Source organism: Typha angustifolia, chromosome 10, assembly GCF_048772165.1.
Source record: "Typha angustifolia cultivar Huaian chromosome 10, ASM4877216v1, whole genome shotgun sequence".
Taxonomy (NCBI): domain Eukaryota; kingdom Viridiplantae; phylum Streptophyta; class Magnoliopsida; order Poales; family Typhaceae; genus Typha; species Typha angustifolia.
In genome coordinates this window covers 6,490,024-6,508,789 of record NC_133248.1, presented here as the reverse complement: position 1 = coordinate 6,508,789, position 18,766 = coordinate 6,490,024, and the positions used below count along the sequence as shown (strand labels likewise).

General features: G+C 34.2%; 1 protein-coding gene across 4 annotated transcripts in view; it reads left to right on the top strand.

Annotated features, from left to right (window-relative positions):
* Nucleotides 1-18,272, top strand: part of LOC140768925 (probable thimet oligopeptidase) — a 57,432-nt gene extending 39,160 nt beyond the window's left edge. Inside the window, exons 14-21 of one of the 4 annotated variants that reach the window (XM_073109402.1) lie at nt 9,352-9,449; nt 9,540-9,585; nt 10,055-10,151; nt 10,945-11,018; nt 11,095-11,199; nt 11,271-11,351; nt 17,715-17,823; nt 17,982-18,268. In XM_073109402.1, coding sequence (XP_072965503.1) covers nt 9,352-9,449; nt 9,540-9,585; nt 10,055-10,151; nt 10,945-11,018; nt 11,095-11,199; nt 11,271-11,351; nt 17,715-17,823; nt 17,982-17,983 — 612 coding nt within the window. In that variant the 3' untranslated portion in view covers nt 17,984-18,268. Of the gene's footprint in view, nt 1-9,351; nt 9,450-9,539; nt 9,586-10,054; nt 10,152-10,944; nt 11,019-11,094; nt 11,200-11,270; nt 11,352-17,714 lie in introns of all 4 variants that reach the window. The other 3 variants (XM_073109405.1, XM_073109404.1, XM_073109401.1) reach the window with 3 other exon arrangements.
* Nucleotides 18,273-18,766: the final 494 nt, after the last annotated feature.

The window sequence follows — 18,766 nt, the reverse complement described above, 5'->3', positions numbered from 1 at the left end:
ATGAATTGATTGGATATGTTGCACAAAGTCTTTTGCTCCCTCTTTTATTCTAGAATAGATCAATAAATGTACCACGTCAATGGGTGTATGAATTGGAATGCCAGTGACAATCTCAAAATGTGTTCCAGCTGTAGTCTGATTGACCAAATTATTATAAGCAAATTCAGCCTGGGGAAGAAGTAAATCTCATGTTGCATGATGATCAGTAAAAAGGCACCATAAGAAATTGCCCAAACTTCTATTCACTGCTTTCCATTAGCTTAGTACAATTTAGATTAGAGTGTTTTCTAAGAATAATTTACAAACTTAACATCACGATTATAAACAGTTGACTTTGGCAAGCCATGTAGTTTAGAAATCTCATTGAAAAACAAATAAGCAATCCGTGAAGCATTAGTAGACCTTGAACAAGGGAGAAAGTGAGCCATTTTAGAAAATCTATCCACTACAATAAATATGGAATCATAAACGTGTGTACACACTGTTTCGGAACTCGGTATTGGGATCATGATCGATTGTTAGGAAAAACAAAGGATACATATTGGTTGTATTGGTTGTATTGGTCGTATTAGTCACCCGTATTGGATCAGACTATTTTTAATTACATAAAATTCTAAATATTATTTAAAAATACAAGAAAATTTCTAAAATATTAGAAAAACTAATAGAAAAAAATAAGAAAATTAAAATTAGTCACATATGAAACCTAAAATTCAAAGAAAAAACTTACTCAAAAATTATAATGAGTATCGGCTTGAATTTGACAAATTTTTCTACCCTTAAATTACTACTGCAGAATAACGGTGGAGAAAGATCTATTCGCTGTTGTTTTCTGCCTCTCAATCAAGGTCAATCTATTAAAACCATCCGTTTCTCTCTGTAACAGTAAGAAAAGATAAGTTAAAGAGTGGGTAAGAAAGAGGAGAAATAAGAAAAAGACACTCATCCGAGTTTACTAGAGTATGAAATAGCTGAAATGGCTCACCGGATTGGCCACCAGGTGAGCTCGCTGAAGTGTGAAGGGTGGGAGGAGAGAGTGTGGATAAAAACTGAAAACTGCAAAAAAAAAAGGCAATTGAAAACATCAATTATGGGTTAGATATATCTTACATTTGAATTGAATCTTCCAAAACTTTAGTTTTGGTCAACATGACCATAACTAGCCAATCCCAAGACAAAACCAGTCTAGGGGTCCGGGTCAGCCGATTCGACTCAGGATCAGTCGATTTTCCGATTCATGGTTGTACGAGGTAGTCCAAATACGGAGATGATATTGATATCTTTTCATGGAGCATTAAGCATTACAAATTTATGCAACCCTATGTCTTGGTGCTGATCCTTAGATAATTAGTAAGCATGACAGTTTTGTACTACCTTGGAAACATCATGTCTAAGCTTGGGTCAATAAAATCTTCCTTAACGGAGGCTAGATAATGTTTAAATATCAAGGTTAGTCGTGCCAATCGGCATGACCCATGTCGATGAAGGCATGATACTCGGCATGAACTATTCTATTAGGACAGATCGGTGCATGCTGATCCGTGCCAGTTGGCATGGGTTTTTTCTTTGTCTTTTTTTATTTTCTGTATTTTAAAAAGTTATTTGGGGTGTACAAATGATAGATCTAGCTTAATTTTGTTAAATCCATTATTTGTAAGGATGATTGGATCTTGCATTTTGGTACTAGAGTTCAAAAAATCAAAACTTAACATGTCAAATCCATTCAAATTGAGTTAAAATTAGTATAGGAACATATTAGATTAACTCCATATAAGTTAATTTGAACCAAAATTTTATAATTTTTAGCTTAAATTTCAGTATAATTCGATTTCCCTCAATTTTTTTTCCAAATTTCAAAAAAATCTGAAATTTGTTTCGATTTCATTCAAATTTGATCAAAATTGATATAGAAACATGTTAGATTAATAATTTTTAACTAGGTTTTGGTTTTAATTATTGAACTATTAACAATTAATGAATCTATTCAATCATATTATGTGTTGAATTATGTTTCTAATTGACTATTGTGATATTCTTAATAAATAGGCCATTTTCAACATTATCTAAGGATAAAAGACTGTAATATATACTTTAATACATATACTGAAACCAAAAGCTAAGGATTGCGATGTCGAAGACACCAAAAGCATCTCTAGAAACATTTAAAACTTATTAAAGTTGTGTGCAAAAGGCATGCCACTGTATGCTAGTAGCACACAAAGGCGTACCGTGCTGACCAAAGATTTGCACCACACATGTCATAGGCACGATCATCATATCAGTTATATTCATTAGAGTCGTAACACCATTGTTATCTTCTATATCCACAACCTATATATTCTTGTGGTATGCCTATGCTGGTGCTGGTGTTAGTCTCTTCGGACACGTGTCCAGAGTTTCCAAAATATATATATATATATCGGATACTATTAGGACACAGGCGGGGACACGGGCAGTATTTTAGATAATATTTAATGGGTCGGGTCGGGTTCGGTCAAATGTTATTAACCCGGATCCAAACCCGATAATAAAACCTAAAACCCAAATCATCGTTTTCTCACCTTGACTGTTGAGCGACGAATCGTCCGATTGAAGTCCTAAAACCCTCGAGTAGCTGCCGAGCGATGATCCAAGGCGCGACGAGCTGCTGAGCGAGCTCAGCGAGCTGAGCACGGCGAGGACGCAGGTTCTCTCTCTCTCTCTCTCTCTCTCTCTCTCTCTCTCTCTCTCTCTTCCTCCCTCCCTCCCTTCTTGTCTCTATCTCTCTCTCCCTGTCTCTTCCTCCCTCCCTCCCTCTCTCTCATTCTCTGTCTCTTCCTCCCTCCCTTTCTCTCATTCTCTCTCTCTCTTTTCCTCCCTCCCTCTCTCTCATTATCTCTCTTTGTCTTTGTCTCTGTCTCGTCCTCTCTCCCTCCCTTTCTCTTATTCTCTCTCATTCTCTATCTCTCTCTCTCGCTCTCTCACTCTCTGTCTCTTCCTCCCTCCCTCTCTCATTATCTCTCTGTCTCTGTCCCTTCCTCTCTTATTGTCTCTCTCTCGTCTCTCTCTGTCTCACTTTCTCTCATTCTCTCTCGCTGTCTCACTCTCTCTCTGTTAAATTATTTTAATTTATGTTAGTTATTTTAATCTCTGTTATTAAATTGTTAAATTATATTAAAGCTTCTCTATCTGTTAAATTGTTAATCTGCTAATATATATATCTTTACTAATGTAGTTTTATTGTGGTTGAAGAAAAATGAATATTGAAAATAGTTCTGATTCAAGTCAAAATACTGCATCTTCTGTGGATGATAATGCTCCTTTGTGAAGATATGTTACTAAGATGGAGAAATTGGGAGAAGGTAGAGGAAATCATAATTTTAGGTGCAATTATTGTCAACAAGTCTACAAATGATCATATTATAGAGTAAAGGCTCATCTGCTGAAAATTAGTGGGCATGAAATTAGAGGTTATTCAAAAGTGAGTAGTGAACATGTTATGGAAGTGAAAAGGGTTGTTGATATGGCCGAGTTGAGAATTAAAAATTTGATACCTAAACAAATTCCTTTACCAAAATTTGGACAAGCGGCATTTTCTAGTAGCTCAGTTGGAGGTGTAGGTTTTGATATGGGAGGGACATCAAGAAAAAAAAAAGAGCAACAGGAATAACATCTATTGAGAAGTCATTTAATTCTTGTGCTCGTAATCAATTATATTGTGAGATTATAAGAATGTTTTATTCAGCTGGGTTGTCTTTTCATCTGGCAAGGAACCATCACTATGTTAGAGCTTTTTAATTTGCAGCAAATAATAATATTTTTGGATTTGTGCCCCCTGGCTACAATATGTTGAGAACTACACTACTTCAACAAGAGAGCAAATATTGAAATGTTGCTAAACCCTATTAGAAGCACATGGGGGGAGAAAGGGCTGAGTACTGTATGTGATGGTTGGACTGATACACAAAGGAGATCGCTTATAAGTTCTTTAGCGGTGACTAAGAGTGGGCCTATATTCTTGAGAGCTGTGAATTGTGAAGGAGAATATAAAGATAAATTATTTATCTCTAATTTGATTATTAAAATCATTGAAGAGGTTGGACCTCATAATGTAGTCCAAGTGATTACGGATAATGCACCTATTTGTAAGGCAGCAGGGATGCTTCTTGAAGCAAGGTTTTCTCACATTTTTTGGACTCCATGTGTAGTTCACACTCTCAACCTAACTTTGAAAAACATATGTGCAGCAAAAAACACTGAGGGCAAATGAGATTGTGTTTGATGAGTGTAGCTGTATTTCAATAATTGCAAGGATGTAATGTGCATAAAAAATTTCATCATACAACATTCAATGAGGTTGGCTATTTGCTATTTTTAATGAATTTGTCAACTTAAAATTGCTTGCTATTGCGGAGACTCACTTTGTTTCGGTGATTATAATATTGAAAAGATTCAGAAAGATCAAAAAGGGTCTTCAATCAATGGTACTCAGTGATTAATGGAGTTCTTATAGGGAAGATGATATTGGCAAAGCACAATTTGTCAAAGATAAAGCCCTCGATGATATTTGGTGGGATAAAATTGAATATATACTTGCCTTCAGAGAGCCTATACACAGTATGCTACGGGTTGCAGACACAGATAAACTATGCTTACATTTGATATATGAAATGTGGGATACAATGATTGAAACGGTGAAGACAGTCATATTTATGCATGAAAACAAGAAATAAGGTAAGGAATCTATTATTTATTTAGTGGTGCATAAGATCCTAGTGGATAGATGGGACAAAAGCAATATACCATTATATTGCTTAGCATGTATTTTGAATCCAAGGTTAATTTAATTTCTATAGTCCTCTTTCTTATGATTAAAATTTTTATTGTTCTTTCATTGCTATTGTTTACTAATTAGATAATTATGTTAATAGGTATTATAGCTCATCATGGATTCAAGAGGATCCAAATCGTGTACCACCGCATAAGGATTTGGAAATTTCTAATATGAGAAATAAATGCTTAAAAAAGTTATTTCTAAATGCAGAAGAACGAAAAATGGCATACCAAGAGTATACTAGTTTTTTCACATCAACCAAAAGTTTTGCTGAATATGATTCGATAGCAGATAGAAATGAGTTTGATCTAAACATGTGGTGGGTTGCTCATGGTGCTTCTACTGCTATTCTTCAAAATTTAGCACTTAGGTTACTTGGGCAACCTTGCTCTTCTTCAGGTTGTGAGAGAAACTGGAGCACCTATTCTTTCATCCATTCATTGAAAAGGAATAAGATAACTCCACAGAGAATTAAAGATTTAGTATATGTGCATACTAATCTTCACCTTCTATCAAAGAGGTCTTCAAATTATTTGAGAGAGGAGACCAAGATGTGGGATGTCGGAGGAGATTCTTATGATTCCTTTAATGGTGCAAGAATGTTGGAGTTTGTTGATCTCTCAATTGATGAACCGGATTTGGAGACTATGATGTTTGTTGATGAAGGCAATGAGACAGTTGAAGATGAATGATCTATCTTATGTTGCTATTTTGTAATGATTGTTCATTTTTAAACTTCTGTGGAACTCAGTTACTAAGACAGTTGGACATGTTTTGCACTTTTGAGGCTTGTAATAATAATCTGATACCTTTTTAGAATTTTGTACACTTTTTATTGTCTTTTAATTTTGTTCTTATCTTTAAATTAGTTCTTACAGCTTGATGTATACTTCTTAGTTTTTCGAATAATACTTCTTAGTTTTTATAGCTTAATGTATATGTATTTAACATTATTAGATTGCAAACTTTTACTTTAGATGTATCAATAATATATATATTTTTATTTATTTATTTTGCCGTGTCTTATGCCATGTCCGTGTCCTATATTTTCAAAATTTGCCATGTCACCATGTTCGTATCATGTCGTGGTCGTGTCCCGTGTCCGTGCTTGGTTGCTCTTCGGTCTATCTTTAAATCCATATGACGTCATCTCATATAAAAAAATTAATATTTGTATGAAGATTAAGTGAGATGTTATAATAAATAATACTATCAATAGATATATTGGAAAATTATCAATAATATTTTGTCACGACCCGAAATAGGAATCATGACCGGCCATGCATCTCAATATGCTTGAGATACACGAAGCCTTATTAATACTTTTTACGTGTACAATGGCAAAATAAATAAATAAAATAAAATTCTGCTTTATTAAATTTAAAACTAATTGCAATAAACATAAAATAATGTTAATGTTTTTGAGTCTCTAACTAAATAAATTAAACTTCTAATCTAAAGCATAAAATCTAAAAGAGCGAAAAAGTAAATAAGTGAATTCTAAGTGGAGGTAGAGTCCGAGTACATCTCGCTTAGTCGTCTCGCTGACTATTACCTGAGATAGATAAATAAATACAAAAAAAAAAATTCATGAGCCAACAACTATAGCTCAGTGAGTGGAATCCACTCGAAACCAAATAAATTTTAAATCATATTAATGCTGAATAAAATTAAACTAAAAGCAACAATATTCATAACAATATGCAATAGGCATGCTTTTTAAATAATAACAATGATAACAATAGAGAGAGTCACATCTAGTAACCTTCCACGGTTTCAACATATTAACATCTTTTCAATATTTGTACTGTCATATGTTTCAATAGGTCTAAACCCTGTGGATCCACATTAACTAGAAGTCACCTCAAGATGACGCTCAGGATTTTTCTTCATAGCTGATCCGGTTAGGGTCATCAGATGGTATCACTATGTGATCAATACACTCTGTCTTTTTCACTAACCATTGAGAGAAGTTAGCGTCACCTAGGAAATTTCTCATTCATCATAAGACTGTTCCCTAACCCCGCCAGAGTTACCTAAGAAAGTCACCGCAATGATTTAATTTAGCACTTTCCCCTGGACTTCCAGATAGACTTGAGTTACCACGAAAAATCGCAAACGATTTATATCAGGACTGTTCTCTAAATCATACCAATACTAGTCTCATTTTTTTCTTTTCACAAATTTCAATATTTGCATAAAGTATGGTGATGCACTGAGTATAATGATTAAATGCACACAGAAAATATAACAATTAAATTTTCGCACGTACAGATAAAATAAATAGATTTGCACACAGAAATTGTAACAATTAAATATTTGCACGTAAGGGTGAAATAAATAATTTGCACACAAAAAATTTACATAGTCTGACAAAGATATAAAATATAATAAAATAAATATGTGAGTAAACCCACTCACCTGAGTTTAAGCAAGACAACCGAAATCTCAAATCTTTAGCTCACGTACTAAAAATCACCACGTTAAATAATAAATAATAATAAAAATTTAAATTTGAATAATATCAATATTTTTAAATTTTAAAAACTAAAAAATACTAAAATAGGTTTAATTTACCTATTGGATTGGGCTGGGCTACTTCTGGCCCGACCCAATCCAAAAGAATAGATCAATCCGGCTGGGCCAAGGCCCAGCCGAGAAAATGGATTGGGCTACGGGCCAACCCGCAGCCCATCCAAATTAACCGATTCGGGTCGGGTCTGTGGATCCAAAATCCAAACTCGACCCGAAATTGAACTTAAATGAAAAAAAGGTTGGCTCGGGTTGAACCCGAGCCCAACCAACCCTTCTCTCCTTTCTCACGACCGACGTGAGAAGAGGAGAATCGAGGGAGAAGGTGACCGCCGGCGACCCCCGCTGACGGCGGTTCACGACCACCCTCAATTTCTCGTCTCTCTCTCTCTCTCTCTCTCTCTCTCTCTCTCTCTCTCTCTCTCTCTCTCTCTCTCTCTCTCTCTCTCTCTCTCAGTGGAAGAGAACCCACCACGGATGGCCAACGCCGATTGGAGCCACAAGGGCTCCCTAAAAGACATCATCGACACTGGGCTTAGAGCACAAAGCTTCCGATGACGATGCGGTTGCGACTCGAAGCCGCCAGCCTGCCTGATTCGTCGGTGAAGCCGAAATCCCAAATTAGGTATTTTTCGATTTACCCTATTAAACTTTAATTAAAATTTATGGGTGGGAGAGGGCTTACCAATGAGTCGTATGGTGGTCTTTGATTGCTCCGGCGATCTGATTCCACAGCGACGACTCCAACAGTGAGAACAAATAAGAAAACGAAGGAGGGGAAGAAGAAGAGAGAGAAAGGGGGTTGAGATGGTTAAGCAGAGAGAGAGAAGGGATTAGAGTTTTTAATTTATAGATTAAGGAAAAATCCTGATCTAATCTGATCCGGATTAGGCACGATTTCGCCCTGCGCTTCGTCGCGTGCCGGAGAGGGAGAGGGGAGGGGCTGCACATGCAGAACACGTGCACCCTCCTCTCTCAACCCCTAAATTTTTTTTTTTCTAATTCTGACATATTTGATACAATTTTCTTGTGTTATTCTTATGTCGGTAAATGAAGCCTTTTGATCCTCTCCATCATTCTACGTACAACTGAGTATTTGTTTTAATTATTAAACTATTATAAATTAATGAATGTTTTCAATCATCTTATATGTTGAATAATGTTTTCACTTGACTATTTCTATGTCTAAAAAATTTAAGTTATTTACAAAGCTAATCATAGGATAAGTTATTTACAAACTAGGCTTTGATACATATTTACAACTCATTTAAATCTGTGCCATTGCATGCCAGTGGCACACAAGGGAGTGTTGACGAGATGCCGACACGACAATCCTTGGGAAATATAGCAATAATCAAGAAGAAATATGATTCAATACATAATATCAAATAATTTTCCTTTCCCTTTTATTCCTATGTTTTGAAGAGTATTTTATATATATCTAGGTCAAAATATTAAATCTATGTAGAATGATTCTTACAAATGATAGATCTAGCTTATTTTGCTATGTCCAAGATGATTAATCTCGGATCTAGTACCTAAACCGAAGAAAATAAGAAGAGGAAATTAAGAAAACCATATCTTTTGATGTGATTTGAAGTTCGAATCATTGAATTGACCTCTTTTTCTCCTTCGTTTCTTCCCTTTGGTTTACCAGCAAAGATACCTCAAAAAGGGGTCTCTTTGGATAAGTTAAATAGGTATCTGGCAGCAATCAGGACGTCACTTGATATAGCCCTACCTGTAGAGAGTGATACGGACTATACAGGCAGTGACACACATTAGAAATTCATATGGTTTGTTGATATCTCACTCTCTACAGTTGTATTTACCTTCAAGAGTCTTCATGTTGTTCCCAAGCCACCTTTATATTTCTCTTCTAGAAGCAATTAAGCATACATCTTAATGTCATTATATGCTCCTCAATTTATTTGAAAAAAGAAATGTTCTCCATTTTGGAGTGCTTTAATGTGGATTGCAGAAAATTTATTGTGAAAAGTTCGCAGGTCCACCATATATGCAATAGTGCCACCTTTTCTAGGTTTTCAGGGCTAAGATTGGAAGGCGATTTCATTGAGATTCCCAGTCAGCTCCTAGAAAACTGGTAAGTTATCAGATTTGAAAGGATGTCCCATTTTGATTTCATAGGAAAAGCTGAGAATGCTTTACACTTACAACAATACTTCTACTACAGGTGCTACGAAAGCATCTCTCTGAAAATGATGTCTGGTTTCCATAAGGTGATGTGCTTTACTTGTTTGTTTCTGAAATTCAGCAATCTGATTATGATTGTTTCTGTCAAAAGAATATATAGTTGTATCGTATTGTTGACATTTCACAGATGTAAACAAATTTAACAAATCTTACTGTACAGTCACATTGTACACTCAAAATCTATAATAAAGATTTTACATTTGTGTTAGACAATGTGTTATGTTGGATCACTATTGCTTTACTACTACCAGAACAATAATTTATTTCCTATCAGTCCTATCAAATCTGTCCTTTAATTATTAAAAATGTGGCATATATTGCATATGCTTCTTGGTATTTGCATGGAAGGAACTATAGAATGTGTTACCAACTTACCACTAAAGAATAACAATGGTGTCAACCAATATTTCTATATGAAATGTAATATAAGGATCATATTTTTACTTATCATTGAATACAATGAAACCTAAGATAATTATTTTGTGTCAATTGCAGGATATCACAAAGTCTGTCACAAGTGAGATGTGTAAATCACTGAAAAGAAGACGGAACTTGTTTGCTGGCCTTAAACTGAAGCAAGAAATTCTTCTTTGTAAGTAATATACTAATATTATTTGTTTGCAGTATGGAAATGAATTGCTCAAGTTGTTTTTCCTCTGGATACAACATTTGAGCCACTAATGGGTGGTTGACGATAGTATGATACCATCCATTCACATGTTTCAGATATATTGGTTAGTTAATTACTAAATGTCACTTTAACACGCTACTTTACTGAATAGTAGCCACATTGAGTATCTTGTGCTTTTGTTCATCATCTAGTCATTCCAAATTTTAATCTCTATCTTTACTCTAGAGATGGCAATCTTATTAGAGAAGGCTTCACCCTAAACCTTTTAGTTGCTTTACCAATGGCATTTGGTTTGATGACTACATCTTACTTTCTGTTATGTATCTTTTCTATTTCCTTATCCACAAAATTTCCTCTTGACTCATCTTTATCTATTTAATTATTTTCTCATTGCATCACAAAAAGTGTACATTTTATATTAGTGTTCTATATGCTGTTATGCAAAACAACCTCTTGGAGTTAAATTATTCTATTTGTTTATTTTCTAGGCTTGTAACTGGGTAAACAACCTTGGATAATATTAAGCATTTGAATATTAGGATCAAGTTACATATTCATATTTTTTTGGCAAAGAAAGGACGTGTTACCCTATTCACTAATATCCAAGTAACATATGAATCTACAAACATAAGTATTATCATTAGCAAATATGGATATGGATATGGATATGGATATGGATATCAAATGTCTAGATTATGGTGTAAGATACCTGCTTAAAACACAGCTTCTGTGCATTTTCTTTTTCCTGTATCAGGCCTTGTTGATCAGATAATACATTCAAGTGAGAATGTGGATGTAGTTGGGTTACTCAAACATCTACATCCTAAGGTACAGTTCAAGCAATTAAATATTTACATTCAGTTTTATGATAAATCTATGATACATCATGCGCTTCCATTTTCAGATTATGTTAGGTATACCTTTGTTGGAAGGGACCAACCCAGCCTCATGCTTCCCTCGTATTGTTGTCGGTTATGAAGCTGTCTGTTATAGTTACATTTGGAGCCAGGTTGTATTATTTTCTCTTTGTAGAATATAATGTATTGGTATTCTTATTTCTTTGCCTTGTTGCTTGTCCAGGTTTTTGCAGCTGATATTTTTGCATCAAGATTTCAAGATAATTTGCTGAATCAGTATGCAGGATTGCAGTTCAGAAATAAGGTACTTGATGTTTTATTATAGTTTCAGAAATAACATTTAAATCAGGATAGATTTTTCCATGACTTGTTTTGGTAGTTTTCATTTTTGGGTGTTTTTTATTTCTACTTTTTTTTTTTTTGGATAGAATCACTATGCGCTGCTAATTCTAAGAAAAAGAGTACTTTGATCTCGCCAATTAAATAGACTTTTGCTTTCTCTTTTGATGATGTAACGACCTACTAAAGCCGCAAAGCACAAAAGTCTTGGAATAAAGATGTAGGAAATATATTGCAAAAATGTAGGATTAAAGAGTTATAGTAAAAGAAACTATATAAAAGAAAGGTGAGGGGTTGCTCTAATGTATTTTTCCAATGAAAATTATGCATGTCCTAAATTTAGAGTTAAATAGACAAGATTTCCATATAAACTATAAATAGATTAGAATATAAATAAGTGCTTTGAAAAGCGGCCAAGTTGGTCGCCGTGCAAAGGGAGTAGGCGACTGCCATTTGTTGGTTGGGCCGGGTGGCGAGCAGTGCCAAGCGGCAGTGGACACGTGTTCTTCCTCCTTTTTCTTCTTTCTTTGACATTGGAACCAACAACTTTTTCTTTTGTTTTTCTCACCTTTCTCTCACCCTCCCAATGGCTGCCACTTGCCCAGACAGCTAGGAACCATCAGATTACAGTACCACAACAAAAATATGCAGCTTTCGTTTTAGATATACAACAGATTTCTCTCGCCCTCTCAATGACGTTGGGGTCCACCAACTTTTTCTTTTCATTTTATTTTTTTTCTCTCATCTCTTTTCTCCTTCTCACTAGCTGTCATACACCCATATTATTTTAAATGCAGTTAATAAAATGCATGTTTATATGTATGCTATGTTAGTATATGTTATTTATTATATATAGTTATTTTATATTTTTTATATATTAAAAATGGTAGACTTTCTTGGCGCCCACCATTCACCTTGGTATTATGCAGTGGCAATCACATTGATATAAATTATGAACAAGTTATAGTTGGAACTAATTAGACAAGATTTCCTTATAATATTTAATTATGTTAGAAATTAGAGCCAGTGAGGTCAAGAATGATTAAAGATGGAATGTGGAAAAGCAGTAGTTTCTGAAGGTATAAACATTGACCTCAGAGATGCTTAGAAGATATAGGATTGATTTGGCCTACTAACATATTTGAGGTCGAATGAGTGAAGAATTCTACAATATCATAAGAAGACAAATAAGATATAGGAAGTTTCACAAATTATCATTGACAGAAACTAGTGAGCATACTCTGAAACTTTGGGAGAGATTTACTGAATAATCAAGATATGGGTAGGTATTTCTGTAAATCACTCAAGTTTTTGTTGACTACATTAACTACACAAGCTATTTACTTAACAATATGGTAGATGGAGAAGTGTAGGGAAACGAAAAAAGATTTGCATGTGCTTTTATTGATTTCATGAAAGGAGTGTCTTTGCTAGAATATTGATGCTTAACAAGGACATGTATGATGGAGTAAGAATTAACTTGAGTGATTTGGGGTGAGACAAGCAAGCCTCCTGTAGCAATAGCATTTTATCAAGATTCAGCATATATCTTATGGATGAATTAGCTAAATAAGATATTCAAGAAGATATAGTATGGCATGATATTTGTTGATTGCATCATTTTACTTGTTCTTAAGTGGTATTGACACTATGCTTAAAGTATGGAGAGGAAACTTAGAATCTAAAGTATAAGGATAACTTATGAGTATATGGAATGAAGTTTAGTAGATCAGGATATCAAGATGATGAGAGAATAGTCCTTAATAATTATTGAAGGGCCGCCGCTAGCGACGAGCGGTCACCCCATTGACTAGCCCCTAGGTGGAAAGCAGGCAGCAAAACTATTTAGCATTTTTAATATATAAAAATACAAAATACTTATATATGATATATGTTATATATTAATATAGCATATATAATTTTTTTTTAAATTGTAATTTACAACTATAACAGTAAAAAATCACAAATTAACTATATGTATGTGTACATATCATGGTTCGTCGTATCAGCCGATCCCGATACGAATTAGCCAATCCAGGCCTAATCCGAACTTTCTCTCTTTCACTCTTTCTTTTCACTCTCTCTTACTTTTTTTTTCTTTTTTTCTCTCCTTACATATAATCATTGTCTTTCTTATGGAGAGATCTAGCTCCAGTGAACTTTGGCAAACTCCGATGAACTCCGACAAACTCCGATATATAATTTTTTAATTAATTTTTTCATTTCTCTCAGTTTTTTTATTTCTTCCACTCTCCTTTTTTCTTCTCTTTTCTTCTTCTTTTTCTTCTTCACTGCATCATGTTTTTTTTCTTCCACTGACTCTCTTTTTAATCTCTTTTCAATTTTTATTACACCATAGTTTTTTTTTCTTATTTTTGGTACACTTTTTTCTAAATTTTTAGAAGTTTTTCTACATTTTTAAATAATATTTAGAATTTTATCTAATTAAAAAGTCCAATCCGATCTAGGCGATCGATACAGCCGATACGGCCGATACGTATCGTTTTTTCTGAAGGCCGATCCCGATCTCAATCTCGATTTTTCGAACCTTGGTATATATGTATATATTTATTAATTTATCAAAGTATATATATGTATATGTACATAGATATATATATATATATATATTTTTTGATAAATATATATATTTATATATGAATATAATCCTTATATATTTATCACCTAAAGGGAGATTTTCGTTTAACTTGGATGGTAGTAAGAGAAACAGAGAATGATGAGAGCATTACACTGGGAATTAGACAAGGGAACTAAAATCGAGAAAGTCTCTGTGTGTTGTGCCATCACCATCACTATGTACCTTAATTTGAAACAAAATCTTATAAAATACATGCTTCATGAATCAGAATGGTAGCCAACTAGGGTACAACTTAGTAAGTGTAGCCAAGATGAGTATGTTAACATAGATGAATGCACTTACTAGAAAGATGGAATAAAAAATAGGTTTATTTGTGGCAAGCGTGGGGTAGCTCCTATAGAAACATGAGGACTGATTGTGGTGATTTGAAAATGTAGAAAGAAGACCGCATAGTGTATGAGAGTGATTATTGTAGTAGAATAAAAGAGGAAGCGCAAGACCATAACAATGTTGTGGGAGGAAATTTTAGGAGAAGATATGATATGGTGTTATCCATCAAAGAACCTTCCTTAATTAGAGCTGATGGATGAAAGTATCCATATGGTGAGTTGATTGAGATTATCTTAAGATGTGCAAATTTGTGATAGACCTCATAATGCACATGAGTGATTTTAGTCAAGTAGAATTTGTCTAGAAAAGAAAGGCAAGACTGAAAACAATTGATTGAGTTGGAGAAGATATTATTTGACTTTATTCATCAAAGAACCTTCCTTAATTTGAGCCTAATGGATGAAAGAATCTCTATAGCTGACTCCCAAATAGTATGGGCTACAGCTTGTTGTAATAGGGTTTGTACACTTCTATGAAAGTGAGATGTAGAAATAGAGACTTAGAAGAGTATTGTTATACAACATGAATGAAGATGACTAATAACTAGAGTTGTAAACGAGCCGAGCCTAAGGGAGCCGGCTTCTACTCAGGCTTGTCTCGAAATTAATTTCCAGCCCTATTTATTTGTTTAGGCTTGGCTTAGCTCAAGTCTTAAACAATCCCATTTATAAGCCATAAGCAAGCTGAGCTCAATTCAAGTCTTAAATGAGCCCATTCAAGCCTTAAATGAGTTGAACTCAATTCAATGTGAGCTTAATTCAAGCCTTAAATGAGTTGAGCTCAATTCAATGTGAGTTGAGTTTAGCTTGAATTAAAGAAAGCTTCATTAAAGCTTGAAAATTAAGATTTAACCTGGGAATTACAAAAATGATGCACTTCTAATACATAAAAGTAATCATCAAATTATCAAAATAAAAATAGACATCACACTAATTTCAAATTTTAACATAGAAACTAGAAGTTACTTGCCATTTGCCAAATATTACAATAAGAATTTTGGCACCCAAACTCAAAGCAACTTAAAGCAAGTCCAAATTTTGACATGCAAACTGTAAGTTACTTGTTACTTGCCATTTGCTAAATATTACGATAAACATTCTACACAACATAGAACAAAGTAAACATCAACTGATAGGATCATAATACTTAGATCATAAATGATAAATCTTCTAGTTGCCAATTGCCCTGCTGTTGGATTCCTGCATCAAAATACTATTTTGTCTGCTAGATTGCAGAAAAATAAACATGAGAGTATGGTAATATTATTGAGTAATGTATATCAAATTGCATCAGAAATTCAGAATCTAACTCGAGGTCAATTATGTTATCAAACTTTTATGTCATGTATATCATATCTATCACCTGCAAGGTACGTCCAAGATAAATTAACTGTGAAATCCGAAAACATACTGGGTTAAAATATTGATCATAGCTCAAAATGGTGCAAGCTGCAAGGTGATACTGAAGATAATATATAGCCAGATAACAAGAAGAAGAAAAACGACAGAGTTAAAAATATTCAACTAGAAATGAACAATCCATGAGACATGCTAATATATCTATAACAGAGAAAAGGTTTAGATAGTTAAAAATTAGAAATTCAACAAAGCTTCTATGAAACTAAAAGAGTGAGCTAACAACAAATTGTTGATGGCCTACATATCAGTTTCTTCCATTGTCAGTAAGACCATAAATTTTCCATGAAGGGTTTCACCACCATCTCCAATATTCTTCAAATTGTTGATAGCCTACATATCAGTTTCTTCCATTGTCAGTAAGACCATAAATTTTCCAGTAAATGCAGAGATTGCAAGAAACATTTATTAACATTTTGCTTCCATAGAAAAGAGAAATGTCTTGGAGAACTAGAAGCAATCGAACACTGCTTAATTAGGGCAAATTCTAGCATAAATTTTGAAAAATTAAGTTTTCTTTGGATTTAGATATTGTTGGAAGTCTGATAATCACAAACCAACTTGAAAAGAATGGGAAACTTCAAAATGTTTATATTCCACCATTCTAGAGCATCAAATTTGGCCAAAAACCTCATATTCTGCTCCTTTAAATATATTTCTAGTTTAAATTTCAAGGGTTGGATTGCATTAGTTAATTGACTTAATTCCAAAAACTGTTAAACTTTGATCGACACTCTGACCCTTTAGCGCCACCAATTAAGTCATCACTCTTTTCAAGATTAGATCTATCATTCGTTCTATTTGTTGCACTTGATGCATTCTCAACCCTTGCCTAACAAACTACAAAGTTTACATATCTTTTTATTTGTGAGTTGGTGCCTTGCTTAAGGATACTAAATATTGAAAGGTAAGTAATACACCAGTATTTTTCTACTTTTTTTCATTTCTCACCTTAATCAGCTTGACATATAACCACACGTATGAAGTTTCTCTTAGTCGATATCAACTTCAGTAGGTTGTATTTTCGCAAACAGAGTCAAATAGTTGAGAAGGATTCTCAACAATTGACTGTGACATTAAAGAAACAAAAACAAAAACCAAAGTTTTGTGAAGCAAAGATGAAATGCAGTTTAAATGGTAAATCAAAGCAAGTCCAAACTTCAACTTTGTAACTTGAACTTTGATAGAAGTACAGGTTAAATGATGGTTCAAGTATCAGAATATCTGTGCTACTTTGCTAAGCATAGAAACGCCTATGCCAAGAAAGTTACCTTTAAAAAGAACTCTTTACACTAAATGTTGTTTCAACAATTTTGAAATTTGAAAGCTTATAGAGGTGTTACTGAGGGTATAACAAGGGTAAAATGGTGAAAAAACAACAAAACCCCAATCTTTACACTACCAACATCAACATGGAACCTAGCAATGCAAATTAAAACCACAATTCAGAAGGGTGGAGGAAGGCTACCTCTGGTCATGACATGATGGATTCCACCGAGTTGGTGCCAAAATGACAACTTTTTCTGACGATTTCAATGTTTAGCATGTCGAAGCTTCCCTTTGTTTTCAGCGGAGGCAAGAGGAGGCTGACAGGATAAGGGATTAGGGATGAGAGTGTTGGGGTTTGAGTGTGATTTAGTCTCAAATGGTATATTGGCTTATTAGAGAGATATACGAGCCACTAGATCGAGGATCTAATAGTTATGAATATGTATGTTCAACCTTATTGAGTCGAGCCTGCATGTTTGGTGTGGATACAATGCGATTGTACTTTTCCATGGCAGGAAACCTACTTAACTTTTCCATGGTTGAAGTTTACCATGTAATCTTTTTCTTGTTTCTTTGTCCTGTTTGAAGACTGTAATATACTCACAAATTTATTTTTTTCCTTTTTGTCTTCAATATCACTAATTATACTTTCTTGTAGGTTTTGGCCCCAGGTGGAGCAAAAGATCCCCTTGAGATCATATCAAACTATCTAGGAAGAGAACCATCTGTTAAGCCATTCATAGAGAGCAAAACCGGAAACAGCATGTGTAAGGATATGTAATTTATCTGCTACATGACCATTTGAATATTTCTCATTATGGCACTTCCAAGTTTTTCATATAATGAGAAGAAATCTGTCATTCCGTCATCAGAGAATCTGTACTTATTTACTTTGTTGGATACTACTAACCTATTGACCAAGCAGGAAAAGGATGAGAAGGAATCAGGAAAGAAAAGAGTCTCAGTTGTATGGGGTGGTTGTAATTCAGACTCTGTACAGTAATATCTTAACGCTTTGGTTGCTTTGGCTGTTGTAATTTTACTGTCAGAAATTAGTCTCAGGTTTGGTACATGATAGAACTGAACGAGGACAGCAAAGTAGATTAAATATGTATCAGAAATTGAATGGGCTAGGGGGCAAGGGGGCAAGGGGGCAAAGAGTACTGCATCTGTTGGTTGTAATCTTGAAGACCAGAAATTGAATGGTCTGACATCAATGGAAGTGCCTACATTAAGGAGTTAAGTCTATAAAACAATCTCCAATACAACGCATAATTCAACAAGACTGGAATCGACTTAAAAATAATCAAGAAGATGGATGATTAACATCAAATAATTGAGCTTCTTCTGCTTTTCAAATTTGTGAACATATAGGTATCTGCAATTATGTACTTGTTGCCTATCTAGGTCGGCTGTTTCTAAGTAATTGTTTTAAAGATTTTGTTCAAAGGTAAAAATATTTGATGTGAGTCTCTCTTTTGGACATATATTTCTTAATTCTCACTACAGTTTCCTGATAAAGCTCTGGGCTATGCCTACTATTTCTCAAAAAAAGGTCTCGTGATAAAGCTAGTGACGTGTTGCTGTCCATTGATCATTGATGTGGTCTGGAAACTATTTCTCTCGACTTATTTCTGTATATAAAATTTATAGAACAGATAGAAATAGTTTCGTCGATAAAATGGAGTATTTGACTATTTTAACTCTACC